We start from the raw sequence: 17524 nt of genomic DNA on the forward strand, positions 1-17524 counted from the left end.
TTCAACAAGTACAAATGTTTCCATGTCCTTTTCCTGTCGTCCCCAGCAAACTACAGTAACTCAAATAGCTCAAAATACACAGCACGGTTCTTTCTCGTGGTGACGGTCTCTGTGTTCCAAACGGTATGAATCACCATCCGAAGGACACTTTGAAGGGAGAGTAAACAAGCTATCAAGTCTATGCACTGATGATGGCATTTTGCACCAAATGACAAAAAAAGTAATATATTTCCTGAATTTTCTTGTAATTATACAGAGACCTTTTAGATCAAATGTAATAGGTTGAAAGTAATCGTTTTTTTTAATTGTGTATACAAATTAAATTAATGATTTAAGTAAAAGCTTGTGTGCTTTATTAGACAATTTTGAATAAATGAACAAGACATAGTCTAGAAGTAATCGGTTTTAATATTTCTGAACTGTTTTATCCTCATACACTGTTAATTACAATAAAGAACTAGAGACTTGACGTGGACTTCAGGGACTTGTGAACATGTCTGCAGTTATCCAATCAGCCAGTCATGTGGCAGGGGCACAAAGCATTATAATCATGCAGATACAGGTCAAGAGCTTCAGTTGATGTTCCGATCAAACATCAGAATGGGGAAAAACTGTGACTGCAGACAGTCTCTAGAGTTTACACAGAATGGGACAAAAATGATGAGTGTGCAGAGAGCTCTGGAACATAAAGACTGACGCACATTATAGATTATACGGTGACACAACCATGTTATAACAGTTAAAATGAGCTCTTCGGTAGCTTTCAAACGACACCAGTCCCACGCTGCTGCAATTTATGGAGCCAAAATATGAGACTGCATGAGTCCTACAGGGCATTTTAGCCGACTTTGGAGCTCTAATTCCTCTGATCATAGTAATTTGTTATTTATTTACTTTAATAGACAATAAAATGTACATAGTTTTGCATTGTTTATGGTTTAGAAATAGGAGTCTATATAATTTACTGTTTACAGCTAACTTATCAATATTTATTAATTATTTTCAGTCATAAATTTTCTTCATTCAATTTTTGTTCAAAACATTCAGAGAATCGAATCGTAAATCATGAAGCCAGTATCGTGACTCAAACTGTGACCAGAGTGTATAGTTACCCCTCTGATGCTACATGAGCATGCTATCCCGACATTGCTATGCCAATTGCTGATATACAACATATGAATAAACATCACACAGTTCCTTTATTTCACCACGCCCCCTTGTCCTCTTAGTTTTCTTACAGAGCTGTACAGGTCCGTAATTCACAGAGTCATGCTCCTGTAACGAGACAGAGGATATCTCAGACATGATAAAACGATACATTACTAAAACTTCTGTATATTCTTTCTTTGTATTATTATTATTGTGATTAAAGTGAATTCAGGTGTAATTTACTGAGATAACAGTTAAACCCCATTGTGATAAAAGAGCTCATTAATTATGACCTACAATACAATGCTGTAATGATGCTACAACCCCTGGCAAAAATTATGGAATCACCACACTTAGAGGATGTTCACCCAGCTCATGAAACATACCTCAACAAATAATATTTTATTATTTAGGGGAGACCCCAACAGTCAGTCAATGCACAGGTGTACACTGAAATTTTGGACACTTTTCTCATTCCATCGATAGAAAATAGGTTTGGTGATGAAGTCATTGTTCAGGATGATGATGCATCTCACCACAGAGCAAAGAGTGTTAAAGCTTTTTTTCAGGAAAGGCAGATCAACTCAATGACATGGCCAGCAAACAGTCCAGATCTCAGTCCGATTGTAAATTTATGGTGGAAATTAAAAAAAATTGGTCCATGACAAGGCTCCATCCTGCAATGCTGTTCGAGAAAGTTGGAACCAGCTTGTTGGAGAATATTGTTTTTCATTAGTGAAGTCCATACCTCAGAATTCAGACCATCATAAAAGCCCGAGGAGAAGCAACAAAGTACTAACTGTGATTTTATTTGTTGATGATTCCATAATTTTTTCCTCTACTTGAATTGGTAAAAATGTCATATTTAATTAGTTTAAGGTATGTTTCATGAGGCCAGAATGTTCAGCTGTTAAACAAAAATTGTTTTGTGTCATATCTGTGATTCGTTTATTTGCTACAAAGTAAAAAAATCTCGGTGAACATCCTCGAAGTGTGGTGATTCCATCATTTTTGCCAGGGGTTGTACTAGAACTTTAAATATTTGTGCCTTTACTGTATAGAAAAAAGTTGTTATTGAATTCCATTTGTTATAGGCCTAATTATACTGTAACCTTAACTAATATTTAACCCCAGAACTTGAAATGGAAAACTAAACTGTCATGTTAGTGTGTTACCACTTTTAATACATTGTTTTTTGGTGCTGTAAATAAGACACTAATGTGACACTGACACAAACTATTCATTAAGTCATTGTTAACAACCAAACTTAGGTTGGAACTAGGAACCCGGCAGCTGTGAGGAGCTAACACTACCCACTGTTGGTAACACCATACCTTCCCATAAACTTGTCAATTATTTAAACAAATGTAAACTTTCAAAATTCAAAAAACAAGTGAAACACACAAGCGAAATAAACATAAACTCCAGAGAAATTTATTGAAGTAACACTCGCTGTACACTGAGAATTTGCAGTAAGTTTGAATTTGTAGCCAAAAAATAGATCGTAGTCTATTTAATTATGTGAATTTAGGCATGAGTAAGGAGAACTTAAAGAATGAGATTAACGAAAGTGCTGGTAGTGTGTACTAATGAGTACTAACCCATTTCAACACTTTATTAAATGCAATTAACCAAAGAGTCAACATAGAGATCCTACAATAATTATTTCTAGAGCTCTGTTGTTACAGTGAAGAAGAAATACACTGATAAAATTTCAGGAAAATTGTGAACTGCCAGAAAAAGAAACTGATTAGAGTTAAACTGTGCACATTCAAAGCTTTCTTGCATATACAGTGATGCCCAAAATTATCAGCACACATATTTAATATAAAATTAAGCCATAGTTTTAGTGCAAAAAAAAATCGGATTAATTCTGTATTAGCTCATAACAAATGAGCATCTTATTTTTACTCAAATGAATTCAGGCTGCCAATAATTCTGTAAACCACTGTACCTATTTATTTTTTATTTATTTGTAGATTTACCTGATGTGCCTCAGCATTATCAACTGAAACAAAACAAAACAAAAAAGTTCTAGATTAACTTTTATTTGTTCATATATTCATGCTTTAATATGTGCATTGTTGTAAACATGAACAGGATTATTATTGTTGTTATTATTATCATCATCATCAACAACAACAACAATTATAACTAGATTTGACATTTTCGGAAGAAAATGTGAGAGGTGCTTGCCCATGCAAAATTCGACACTGACATGCAGCTGCGCACGCCGGTCAGTAGAGGGCGCTTCATGTGTATACGATTTTCTGATTCTCTGGACATGTCATTCATGTATCTGAACACTTGGACATGTCATTCATGTATCTGTCACTGACAGTGTGGTACTTAAAGGGGACACCATTTCCCATTAATGTCTATGGGGCCAATCAATAATGCTATTCTCCTCACAGAGCCGGTCGTTTTGATGTATGACATGGCTGCAGTAGTTTGGTGATCAGTTTATGCCTCTTTTGGTCCACTAGATTAATTTTACATTAGTGTGTATTGGGAATTCTGACAGGAAATTCCACGAGGAGTGCATGTGGGATCAATTCCCAAATGGGATTTCCTGATTCTCTGGGTCTGTCATTTGGACACGTCGTTCAAACCCTTGTCATACGCAATGTGTACATGCCGGGTCCACTCCCTAAGACGTACGAGAGGATATGTGATACTAGTGTCATATCAGCTGAACGATGTCCGAGCTGTGACACCCATGCTTTATTCCCCATTCATTCTACATGGGCCAAAAACGTGCGATTTTTTTTTTTGTCCTTGGTTTGAACATCGTAAGTCGTATCGCTTATAAAAGTCATAGCACACCTTTCAAATCTTCTCTAATCTGTTTTCCTGATCGTTTGACCTCTGTCTGTCCTTGTTGTGGATTTTGCCTTGCCCTTATATTATCTTCATTAAACGTCTCTAAAACATCATTACATGGCAGCCCTCATTCATGTCCGTAACACAAACTGTGCAGGATGAGTTTTGTGTGGAATAATAATAATAATAATAATAATAATAATAATAATAATAATTATAATAATAATAATAATAATAATAATAATAACAACAATAACAACAACAACAACAACAATAATACTAATAAGAAGAAGTAGTAACAACAACAGTGATGCTTTGCTTCGCAGGCATCACTAATAATAATAAGTATGCGAGGTAACAATATTTATAGCACTACTAATAATTATTATTATTAGTAAAATGTATTACAATTTATAGCAATTAATTAGAATACTTAATTAATTAATTACCTTTTTTAAAATAAGAGTAATAATTTACCTCTATGTGTTTTTCTGTTCGTCAGTATGATGAAGATCAGGACACCGAAAAGAATCACGATCATGGCACCAAACACCACATTCAGCATGAAGAACACAGCAGAAGAGTCTGGATCTTAAACAGTAGAACACATTTCTACAGTTAAAGACCACAGTGAAGTTTGATTTAAATTTGAGCTACACATATATATATAAAAGCTGATGTGGCTGCACAAAATAATGGATACATGACAAACCTTGTGCTTTGTCCTGCGAGTTCTTGGGAAGTGTTTCATTTCCACCTTAAATATGGAGTTATTTATTTAAAAAAAATATTCAACAAAACTTATAGTGCAAGTAATTTGTATTATATAGGCAACATTTACCGTTGACCTTCAAGTAGCTTGAGTTGCTAAATGAAATTTGGTTCAGTTGCATGGAGCTGCAGTAATACAGTCCTGTATCAGAGACGTTTACTGCAGTGATGGTGAGAGACGTCCTCTTGCCATAAACAGAAATCACCATGCGCTCAGGGTCATCATAGAAATAACAGTTTTGTGGCGAGCCTGAGGTTTTAAAATGCTTGCACCCAACAAGACGTGGTACTGAAGTGGTACTTAATGAAGCAGTATTGAGGTATTGGTAGAACCAGAAGATGTAACCTGGATAATCCATCTCATGCTCGCACCAAATAGTGACATTATCTCCAGGTTCTGCTTCTAAAGCTGAAGAGCACAGAGTCTCAGACAGCAAACCTGTTAACCCATAAAACACACACTTCATCTGTATCAAACATATCCTGTTTCGCCAGTTAAAAAAAAACAACAAAACAACTTAGCTATAAAATTAGATTTTAAACATAGAGTGTGAAATGAAAGTTTCAACTTTCAAACTTTTCAACACTCACACTAACAATATCTCATAGCAGAACGTAAACAAAAACGAGGGGAAATCTGTTCCATATTGAACTTTTTTCTAAATCATTGCACAACTTTGTAGCGTTCAGAGATCAACACTCAGTACTTAGTAATTTAGTATGACGTTTAATTGTGACCTCGGCCATGTAGTGTGTATTCAGATTAAAAAATGTCTTACAATTCTATATAATTGTTCCTATGTTTAGTGAAACAACAAATAAGATGATTTACACTTACCCATCACACAGAGAAAGAAAAGCATGCTTGCGGACCAGGCCTTTGATGTTCTGTGTCAGGCGAGAGACAAAGAGGAAATGGCTATCTGGAGAATTAAATGATGGTTTTTCTGTGTGCAGGAGGTGTGAGAGGTGTACAGGCTACAGCAGTTTATTACGTTGGCTTGACAAAGCCAGCATACTGTTCTGCTTCATAACCTTCTTCTTCTTCCTCTTCTTCTTCTTCTTCTTCTTCTTCTTCTTCTTATTATTATTATTATTCTGAAACCAAAATATCTGAACGCTACTCCTCACAGAGCTTTCAAGCGACATACACATCAGCCAGTTCTGACTTGAGTTGCTATGACTTTATAAGTGATCGGAATGACAGAATTCCCATTATGGAAGATCAAAGTAGCCAAAATTCCCACTAACTTGCATTAAAAGATTCTGACTGTTATAACTCCTTGAGCTTTCAAGCTACTTTCACCAAACTCATCCCAGTCCTTCAGACTGATCAGGCAGTCATGACCGGATGATCCCAAAAACTCCCATTCACTTAAATTGATGGAATATTCAGAGCCTGGCTCGGAATGTTCAAGATTTCAAACTTCAACTGTCAAAACCCATAGCTGGACGCACACGGTCTGAAGCCCCTCTTCTCTCCCTCTCACTGTGTCAGTGTACCTGTAACAGAGACTCTCACTTAATCTATCTATCTATCTATCTATCTATCTATCTATCTATCTATCTATCTATCTATCTATCTATCTATTTCTACAAGTATTTACACCCTAGCTATCTATATCTAACACTACAAGTATTGGCACCGTAGCTATCTATATCTAACACTACAAGTATTGGCACCGTACCCATCTGTTTCTCTTTCTTTCTTAAAATTGCACATTACCTTCAGATTTCTAACTGATACTTAAACTTTCAATCTGGCTTTGTCAAGACAACATCAAAGTTTGTTGTGACGAACTTTACCTATATACTGTAGTTAGTAACTAAAAGCCTTCCTGGTAATATTTTATTTCCTGCAACATCAGGACTTGATTAACTCCAGTGAGCATCTAATTAATTTACCTAACCTATAACAAAGGCTGAATTCATCTGCCAAGTTACAAAACTGCAGAATTTGATATTCAGAGAACTCAGGTCACTACTCCAGTCTGAACATAGTTCACATGGAGTTTATGAACTGGACTGTAAGAAAAAAGTTTTTTGACATTCGTTTTCAAGGTGATTGATGTGAATTCTCCTTGTTTAAGTGTTTAACTAAACAGACTTTTCTGTTTGGGTTAAATTATGCTTTATTTCTAAAGTGCTTGCAATTCAAGTATTCTGCTGTCTTTCTCCAATTAAACACCTACTCTATAACAACCAAGCCTTCATTAAATTGGTTGCAAAATGGTGTAAGGTTTGCACTGCATGTGTTAACAGTTTTTTAACTAATGAAACAATGGATGCTGCTGTTCAGTTTTGTGTGTTTATTGCATGAACAAGAATGTGCATTACTCTATGGATGAAGCACAGAGAAATCAACAGTTAGGAATAATTTAATTACTGTGATCATTCAGTGCTTAATGATGACTTGTTTATGTGAAAAGTAAAATAAAGAGTAAAAACAGGGTTTGTGGTTTTAGTGCATTGACATTGCAAAAAGAAAATGAAATGTCACTGGTGGCTGTCACAGCGCGGTCCGATCAGAACTCAAATTCCCAAGATGCAATGCTCACTTCTCAGGCACGCATGCGCTCACCATCCCCGGAGTTCTGATCAGACACACCTGGCACCAATCACACACACACACACACACACTAGTACTTAGGAAGGACATCCACCCGGGATCTGCGCGAAGTATACGCTCAGTAACTTAGTTTGCTGCGTTTCCAAGCTCTTCTAGTTCATTGTTTCTTATGATCTTCGACCCTCGCTTCTCGTCTCGACTACGTTATCTGGATATCCCGATTTGGATTATTCGCCCAATTGCTTGACCCTTGCTGACTCTACGACTACACTTCCGGAACTTCCCGACTCTACTCGGTTCACTCGCCTCCCGCGCCTGCTTCCGTACCATCTCAAGGTTCGTGACAGAATACTTCGCCTATTAATGGAGGCAGCGGGAGATCGCTGGCCGCATACCATCGAGGGACATGGCTGGATGCTTAGCGAACATGACCAACGGCTCGCCTACCTGACTGAGCAGGTAGCTCGTTTAAATCTAGCCGCGCAGCCTGCTACGGTGCCTCACGCTGCCGGGGCTTTTTACTCCAGTGCTCCCTGTTTTTTTCCACGTACCCAGACATGACGGAGAATCAGAAGATCATCCATTTCATGGAACTTTTAACCGGGAAAGCTCTCCTCTGGGCCACCGCGGAATGGGAACAGGAAGGGAACAGCATCAGCACGTATGAGCAGCTGACGTCACGCTTCCGCACGGTATTCGATCACTCTCCAGATGGCCGGGAGACTGGGGAGGAGTTATTGTCCATGGCGAAGGGATCACGGAGTGTGGCGGATTATGCCCTCGAATTTCGCACTGTCGCCGCCCGGAGAGGATGGAATCAACCCGCTCTCAAAGCCATGTTCCGCCGGGGATTAAATGCTGACATCCTAACGGAGCTGGCGTGCCGCGATGACCTTTTGACCCTCGACTCACTCATCAGCGTAGCTATCCGCCTGGATCGTCTACTATGTAGCCGCCACCCCGGAGGTGGTGAGGCGGAAGCACCGACACCTGAGCACTCTAGTGAGCCCATGCAGCTGGGACAGACTCGGGTGAGCATGCAGGAAAGAGAATGACGGCGCCGTGAACACCGTTGTTTCTACTGTGGTGAGAGGGGCCACTTCGTGCCGCAATGCCCTCTCAAACAGGGCTCCACCCGAGGGGAAGCCAAAACTGCCAGACCACTTCAGTCAGGGGTGTGTCCCGAACCCATTACCCAGCACTGTATTCAGTCTGCCTTCGTATTGCCCGTTATCGTGGATTATTCAAGGGTTTCTTGTGTTTTAGAAGCACTGATCGACTCGGGAGCGACAGGGAATTTCATTAGCCAAGAGACCGTACACCAATATAATATCCCCGTTCGTCCTCTCTGCACCCCCCACCGTGTCCAAGCCATTGATGGGGCCCCCATAGGAGATGGCATAATCACCCACTGCACCGAACCTGTTAACCTCCGAACCAGCGCCCTTCATCAGGAGACGATCACGTTCCATGTCATAGTGACGGCTCGACACCCCGTGGTACTCTGTCTCCCTTGGCTCGAACATCACAATCCCCAAATTTCGTGGGACCAAAGGGAGATCACACGCTGGTCAGCTCACTGCATGTCTCACTGCCTTCAAGTCCCGGTGATCTCCATAGCATCCACCTCCATTGAAAGCCCAGATAAGGCAGCTCACGTTCCGATCCCCAGTGTCTACCACGACCTCATGGAGGTATTCAGTAGGAAGAAAGCGAGCGGACTACCTCCCCACCGTGATTACGACTGCGCTATTGATTTGCTCCCAGGCACTACACTGCCACGAGGGAGGGTCTACCCGCTAACGATCACTGAGCAAAAGGCCATGGAAGAGTACATTCAGGAGGCGTTGCACCAAGGATATATATGACCATCCACTTCTCCAGCATCCGCGGGATTTTTCTTCGTGGAGAAGAAGGGAGGAGGTTTACGACCGTGCATCGACTACCGAGGACTAAACCAATGTTGCGTCAAGTACCACTACCCACTCCCTCTAGTACCAGCCGCTCTGGAACAATTACGCAAGGCCACCATTTTCACGAAACTGGACTTGCGCAGTGCATACAACCTGGTCTGGATCCGCGAGGGAGATGAATGGAAGTCTGGATTCAGCACAACCTCAGGCCACTACGAGTACCAGGTCATGCCGTATGGGCTTTCGAACGCCCCCTCGGTCTTCCAATGTTTAATTAACGATGTGTTACGTGACACGCTGGGACGCCATGTGATTGCCTACATCGACGATATACTGATATACTCTGACTCCCGGGAAGACCATGTTCACCACGTTCGCCAAGTGCTACAGCAACTGCTCTGTCACCAGCTATATGTGAAAGCCGAGAAGTGTGAATTCCATAAAACCACCATCATGTTTCTGGGCTACGTCATCAGCTCCGAGGGAATCTCCATGGACCAAGAAAAGGTCCAGGCGGTCGTAAGCTGGCCCACACCCACGACCATCAAGGAACTACAGAGGTTTCTGGGATTTGCAAACTTCTACAGGAGATTTATCAGGAATTTCAGTGTCGTCGCCAACCCCCTCACATCCCTGCTAAAGGGGAGACCCAAGCGTCTGGCATAGAATCCAACTGCCCAATCTGCCTTCGACAAGCTCAAGAAGGCCTTCACCACTGCACCCCTCATCAAACATCCAGACCCATCCAGACCGTTTATAGTGGAGATGGACGCATCAGAAACTGGGGTAGGAGCCATTCTGTCCCAACGATTTGGAGAAAAACCAAAACTTCACCCGGTGGCCTTCTTCTCGCGAAAGCTTTCCCCAGCCAAGAGAAACTACGATGTGGGGAATCGGGAACTCTTGGCAGTTAAGTTAGCGCTGGAAGAGTGGAGACAGTGGTTAGAGGGGGCTACTCATCCATTTGTCATCTTCACGGACCATAAGAACCTGGAGTACCTTCGCACGGCAAAGCGACTCACACCCCGCCAGGCCCGATGGGCCCTATTTTTCACTAGATTTCAATTCACGTTATCCTACAGACCCGGGTCCAAGAACACAAAGGCGGATGACCTGTCTCGTCTTGATCAGACAGAACGGATCGACAAGCAGGAGGAATACATCATTCATCCCTCATGTGTTATCAGTGCGCTAGAGTGGGAGCTGGACATGGAACTAGAGCAGATTCCCCAGTCCCAAGTTCCTGTAAAGTGTCCTCCCGACAGACTCTTTGTACCTGAAGAGTACCACCAAGAACTCATCATCTGGGCACACACGGTACTCGGTACGGGGCATCCTGGGACACAACACACACACCATCTCCTGGAAGAGAAATACAGGTGGCCCAATATGATAGGAGACATACACAAGGTGGTGAAGTCCTGTTCATCGTGCGCACAGAGTAAAGTACCTCGGACCCTCCCCGCCGGGAGGCTCAAGCCTTTACCTATCCCCGAACGCCCATGGTCACACATATCTGTAGATTTCGTAACAGACCTGCCTAGATCCCAAGGAGATACCACTATTCTAGTCACAGTGGACTGGTTCTCCAAGTCCGTACGCTTCATTCCCTTACCCGCTCTCCCCACTGCATTCAGGACAGCTGAAGTGCTATTCCAGCATGTGTTCAGGTATTACGGCATTCCGGAGGAGATCGTCAGTGACAGGGGCCCACAGTTCACCTCCAGAGTGTGGTCCAGTTTCATGACCAAGCTGGGAGTAACAGTGAATCTCATCTCCGGGTATCACCCACAAGCCAATGGGCGAGCCGAACGAGTCAATCAGGAACTGGGACGATTCCTCCGCACCTTTTGTGCCAACAACCCAGAGGACTGGAGCAAGTTCTTGCCATGGGCTGAGTACGCCCAGAACTCACTACATCATTCGGCCACCAATCTCACCCCCTTCCAGTGCGTGCTCGATTACCAACCCCCTCTGTTCCCGTGGAACGCAACCCCCACCGCAGCTCCGGCCGTTGACCACTGGTTCAAACGTAGTGAGCGTGTCTGGGCTGACACCCATCGACGCCTGAAGGAGACAACAGAGACGTATAAACACAAGGCAGATCGCCGCCGCAAAGAACACCCTAACTACCAACCAGGCGACCGGGTATGGTTGTCCACAAGAGACTTGAGACAAGCCCACAGCTGTAAAAAACTAGCGCCAAGGTATACTGGACCATTCAAGATCCTCAAACGGGTCAATGAGGTCACCTACCGTCTGGAGCTGCCACGGCACAGCCGCATCTCCCCTTCATTCCACGTATCACGTCTCAAACCTGTTGTTAACGGTCCTCTAGCCACCGAAGTACCAGCTGAGACTCCTCCAAATCCTCTGGAGATTGATGGACAACCGGCTTACCGCGTCAAAAACATCCTCAAATCTAGACGCAGGAGGGGCAAGCTGGAGTATTTGGTCGAGTGGGAAGGTTACGGACCGGAGGAACAGTGCTGGGTGCCCAAACAGGATATACTGGATCCACAGCTCACCAAGGACTTTCACGTCACTCATCCTCATCTCCCAGGTCCACGATCCCGGGGGAGGCCAAGAAAGAACTCGGCTCCCGGAGTGAGCCCTTTGGGGGGGGGTTCTGTCACAGCGCGGTCCAATCAGAACTCAAATTCCCAAGATGCAATGCTCACTTCTCTGGCACGCATGCGCTCACCATCCCCGGAGTTCTGATCAGACACACCTGGCACCAATCACACACACACACACACACACTAGTACTTAGGAAGGACATCCACCCGGGATCTGTGTGAAGTATACGCTCAGTAACTTAGTTTGCTGCGTTTCCAAGCTCTTCTAGTTCATTGTTTCTTATGATCTTCGACCATCGCTTCTCGTCTCGACTACGCTATCTGGATATCCCCATTTGGATTGTTCGCCCGATCGCTTGACCCTTGCTGACTCTACGACTACGCTTCCGGAACTTCCCGACTCTACTCGGTTCACTCGCCTCCCGCGCCTGCTTCCGTACCATCTCAAGGTTCGTGACAGTGGCCAGGTGATAACGACTGTTGAAGTATTATGTAGAGTCTTTACAAACAGACCCACAATTGCAAAAAACACTTTTCAGATTCAGTTTTCTGGTATAAAAAATTTTCCAGGCCAAAACTATATTTTTGGCTATGGGTAATAAAAGGGTGTCTGTCATTCTGATGCAGCACAAGAGTTGCAATGCAATGAATCTAGATAAGCGTGCATTTTTGTGGTTGGAAAACATGCTATGCACAGTTTCTCAGAAAAACACAGGTACTGTGTATGCCATAACCAGTGGCTTGTGGTTTCTGCCCTTTCAGATTTTCAAATGCTTAAGAGAAAAAAAGCTCCAAGCCTGCCCAAAAAAAAGTTAAAAAACCAATCACTGAGAAAGTCAACTAACTGTATTTGGTGCGGTTTAATTTTATTTGGATCCTTCATTTCTTGGTTTATTGTCCAAAAGCAAACTGCAAAGACACAAAGTATTAGCATCCTGCCCACTTCTTTGTAAAATGAAGTGAAACTGACTGGCCGGATTCAATAGCGCTTTTATGTGCCTCCATATCTCTCACACCATCAGTTACATGGAAAACAATCTTCTTCAGACCCATACACTTCTGCTAGAGTGAATTACAGCTAATTTGCAAACTAGTCCTAAGTCTTGTATATGGTCCTCACAAGATTGTTCTCAAACTGTTCGCTATAGTCTGAAACTAAACTCAGCAAAAATAATAAAGAAACATCCCTTTTCCAGAAAACTGTTTTTTAAAGTTCATTTTGTAAAAATCTAAATAAGCTTTACAGATCTTTATTGGGAAGGGTTTAAACAATGTTTTTCACTTATTCAATGAACCATAAACAATTATTGCACATGCACCTGTGGAACAGTCCTTAAGACACGAACAGTTTACAGGTGGAAGGTGATTAAGGTCACAGTTACAATACAGTGCATCCGGAAAGTATTCGCAGCACTTCACTTTTCCCACATTTTGTTATGTTACAGCCTTATTCCAAAATGGATTCAATTCATTACTTTCCTCAAAATTCTAGAAAAAATACCCAATAATGACAACGTGAAAAGTTTGTTTGAAATCTTTGCAATTAAAAAAAAAAAACAAAAAACACGTACATAAGTATTTTGTACAGAAGTATTTCACAGCCAATACTTTCGAGAGCCGGTCAGACAGGCTACCTATACTTCTTACAGCCAGCAGTGTAGGGCCTGTAGAGCCGACTGCAGGAGAACAATAGTAGTGCTATTCAAGCACCATTAATTATATATTAAACATGGGTACAGCTGGTGATCAGCACCCCATAGCGACGAACCGTCAACATTTCAAAACAGTAATGAATTTTCATCTATACTGACTCCTAACATCACCGCATTCAGTTCTGGTAACTTTAGAAGTAGTATCTAATTATCTATTTTAAAAAAATAGATAACAAACAGTAATGTAAGCATTTGCTGCAAATAATTTCATTAGTTTGGCATTATATTTTTCATTTACTGTAAAGGGCTTTAAAACTGCCAACATAAAATGTAGCAAAATAATTGGTATTTTTAAACAGTCACAAAACATTAACTTTATCAATACAGGTTTACAATTGATCTGATTCTCAACAATACCTCATTGCTATTAAAATTCCTGAAATAAAAACACGTATACACTTCAAAAAAACAAGAGAAGCTGGCTCCTGAAATACAATCAAAATAACACAGAAGTAACGTTGTGAGACAACCGGTGAGAGTCATGGACACCCAAGGCTCAGTGATGTGCGTGGGGAGAAAAGGCTAATCCGGCTGGTTGGATCCCACGGAAGAGCTACTGTTGTACAAATAGCTGAAAAGGTTAATGCTGGCTCTGACAGAAAGGAGTCAGAACACAGATCACAGTTTGCTGTGTAAGGACATGGGTAGCAGACTGGTCAGAGTGCCCACGCTGACCCCTGCACACGATCCTGGCATTCATGTGGAAGTTACTGTGACACGTACCTCCTACATAAACATTGTAAACTTCATGGTGATGTCAGCGTCCTATTTCAGCAGGATAATACTCCCGGACACACTGCAAAAACTGCTCAGGAACGGTTTGAGGAACACAAAGAGTTCAAGGTGTTGATTTGGCCTCCAAATTCCCCAGATCTCAATCCGATCGAGCGACTGTGGGATGTTCTGTACAAACGAGTCCGATCCATGGAGGCCCAACCTCACAACTTACAGGACATAAAGGATCTGCAGCTAACGTCTTGGTTCAGAGCTCACACCTTCAGAACACTTGTGGAGTCTATGCCTCGACAGTCACAGCAGTTTTGGCTGCACAAGGCAGATCTACACAATATTAGTTAGGTAGTTTTAATCTTAAGGCTGATTCGTGTGCATGTAGGACTATAAAAGTATAAAAATACAATAATTTAGCTTCACCAACACTTTTGTAGAAAAAAAAAAAAAGAAGCTAGAATCAATAGTTATCAATAAGGGGGAACGTTACTGGAGGTCAGAAGTCATATGTGAAGAAATAAATAAGAAAAAAAAATGTTTCCATGACAAACACTAGTTTAACAAATAAGCTACAGATATACATATGCACCAAATGATCCAGACTCAGGACACACTTAAACTCCTCATTTTCAAGTAGCAGCCAAAAGAACATCCAAAGAATATTGCACTTTCAGTTCGGTCTTTGGATATTTGCCAAACAGATCGAGGAGGTCAAAACAAGTTAGTTTGTTCATATTCATTATCAGCTTGAACAACTTCAGATAAGATAAATACTTTAGAAACTTCAAGGAATACATTAGTGCATTTCTTTGTACAAAACAAAACATATGACCACAAAATAGAAATACTGTCCTGCTGTCCATTGAAGGAATAAACCTTCATCCATCTCCCTTACAGACATGAATACTGGCTGCTTTTCTTGCTATAAGCACCATCACTGAGAAGTGTTACTCCAAAACCTGGCACTATCAGATTCACAATAAATAAGCTCCTCCATCCAAATACAAGAACAAAGTCTTACAAGATTACCCACTGGAATTTGTGCCTGTGTGTGTGTGTGTGTGTGTGTGTGTGTGTGTGTGTGTACACGCTCGCCCTTATTCACTACACTCCATCTCCCTCCTCCTCTCTCCTAGAAAAACAGACACAAAGAAACACCATCAGCTCTGAGCCGAGAGTTAATGTTAGCACAGGCTTTTCTCTGAAACGTAAAAATATTCCAAGTTAAAATTTCATCTAAACATTACAAGTAAACAATTATTTCAATAATACTTAAAATTGAATTATCAAAATGTACACTTCTAGCAGTTCTGTGAAACAGGTCATCATAAAAAACTATTGTATTTGACCGATACTCACCGTCCACTTTATTAGGATCACGCTTTACAACCGTGGAGAGCAGAAAAGCATCTCCGAATACACAACACATCTAACCTTGAGGTGGATGGACTACAACAGCAGAAGACCACATCAGGTTCCACTCCTGTCAGCAAAGAACAGGAATCCGAGAGGCATAGACTCACCCAAACTGGATGAAGAATGGAAAAAGACCAGGTGACCCCCCCAATCTTCAACTGTCCACTTTAAATGAGCCTGTGCTCACAATTGCCTCGGATTCCTGTTCTTGGCTGACAGGAGAGGAATCCACTGTGGTCTTCTGCTGCTGAAGGAGTGTGTTATTAGTGGGGTCACTATCAGATGTGCTGTTGTGAAGGAGTGTCGATTAAAATTTGGTCTAAAAATTACAACAAAAATTGCTGTACAGACATGTAAAAAAGTGTGTAGTGTGTTTGACCTACATGAACTTAAACTGAATAAACTTTACAAGACAACATGTCAATATCAGTTTTGTGTCTGGTCTGAACTCCCAACATCTCTAAATCTGTTCTCTGAAAACTTCACATTTGCCTCTTCCACTTCTTACCAGAGTTGTTGTTATTGCAGAGAAGAAATCCAACACCACTGGCAATGAGAACCAGGACTACAATAATGCTAATGATGACCAGCACTTCACCTGATCCACCACCTGTTAAATCAGCACAGAAGTTTTATTATCTATTACATGAATAAATCAGCTTTAGGTGTAAATCTGTAGTTTTATATGAAAGTGTTTCTCTGACCAGGATTCAGGATTTGAATATCCTCCTCATTCAGCACTATCTCCTTTAGTGTTTCATGACGCTTTAAATGAATTTAGCAAAAATTAAGGCCTTAAATGGCATTAAAAAGCATACTTTTATTCCTACACATGAAAAATTTTAGATAGTTTTGAAGAAAAAATTAAATGACCAACTTATTTTCAATATAGCCTTCATAATTAATAACTTTGATTTGCTGTTGTGAAATATGTACATTGGTGTGAAACACAGAACCAGTTTGGTAATTGCCTCAGGCCTGGTCAGGAGTAAAACTTAGAGCAGAGAAAGTAAATTCCGTAAAGAAATGCGGAAGTGCAAACTCCAGCAAAAGTGGCTGGAAGACGAAGAATTTAGGACATGGTTGTAGCCCGTTGGAGGTCAACATGGAGAAAGACTTTGCAGAGTTTGTAAAAAATTATTTAAGCTAGTTACAGTGGGTGTCAACACTGTTAAAGCTCAAATGCCGTCTGATAGCCACAAATCGTCTGTAAAAGGCAGGCCGCAATTAACTACGTTTAGTTACTTTGCCATGAATGACAAAGTAACCTCTTCAGCTACTACACCACCACCACAAACACCAGAACTGCTGCTGTAGTGACCAGTGCTTCCAGCAGAGCCGCTACCGAAGGAAAATCGAGCGACCTTCCAGCAGGGTTTGGTTTGAATGTGACACTGCAGGCGGAGGTGCTCTGGTGTCTGAACACGGCAGTGCAGCACCACTCATACACATCCAGTGAAGGTGTTGGAGTTGTTCCTTCACTGTACAGACTGACAGAATTTGGGGTTATAGTTGAAGGAGGTCATGTGTATTCTATGGCAGTACAATTTACACAAACAAACTTAATGGCTTCTTTCCAGTCATGGCCTGATCCTTCTGTATGTCAAGCATTCAACATGTGGATGATTTGGTACCTTGTTAAATACATTTGAATCCATCTCCAAATAAATTGCCATTTTAAGCAGTCTCATGAGATATTGCTAATTCAGTGTGACAGTTTATTTAAATTCTGTAGATTTCCTCAAATATCATCATCAAACTGAATGGTTACGATTAAGAATTTGGGTGTTTAAAAAAAAAAAAAAAAAAAAAAAAACAACAACCATAGAGATAGATAGACAGACAGACAGACAGACAGACAGA

At 41.4% G+C, this 17524-nt stretch overlaps 1 protein-coding gene across 2 annotated transcripts; it reads right to left on the reverse strand.

Annotated features, from left to right (window-relative positions):
- Positions 1-308: 308 nt before the first annotated feature.
- Positions 309-5804, reverse strand: LOC108255587 (uncharacterized). 2 transcript variants are annotated; one of them, XM_017451669.3, is made up of 6 exons: positions 5582-5804; positions 4814-5182; positions 4685-4729; positions 4450-4563; positions 3135-3157; positions 309-1275 (listed from the first exon to the last, which is right to left on the reverse strand). In XM_017451669.3, the coding sequence occupies exons 1-6, from the start codon at positions 5604-5606 to the stop codon at positions 1150-1152; spliced, it is 702 nt and encodes a 233-aa protein (XP_017307158.1). In that variant the 5' UTR covers positions 5607-5804; the 3' UTR covers positions 309-1149. The 2 variants fall into 2 exon arrangements, with proteins under 2 accessions (XP_017307158.1, XP_017307159.1); XM_017451670.3 differs by lacking the exon at positions 3135-3157.
- Between the last annotated feature and the right edge of the window lie 11720 nt (positions 5805-17524).

This window comes from Ictalurus punctatus, chromosome 22 (assembly GCF_001660625.3).
Source record: "Ictalurus punctatus breed USDA103 chromosome 22, Coco_2.0, whole genome shotgun sequence".
Taxonomy (NCBI): Eukaryota; Metazoa; Chordata; class Actinopteri; order Siluriformes; family Ictaluridae; genus Ictalurus; species Ictalurus punctatus.

Bases quoted from the DNA above. Each gene is read 5' to 3' on its own strand.
- LOC108255587 (XM_017451669.3), bottom strand. From the start codon at position 5,606: ATGCTTTTCTTTCTCTGTGTGATGG. The intron at 4,564-4,684 runs GTTTGTCATGTA...CTACTGTTTAAG, and splicing joins CTCGCAGGACAAAGCACAAG to ATCCAGACTCTTCTGCTGTG. The intron at 3,158-4,449 runs GTAAATTATTAC...GTTTTGTTTCAG, and splicing joins GAACAGAAAAACACATAGAG to TTGATAATGCTGAGGCACAT.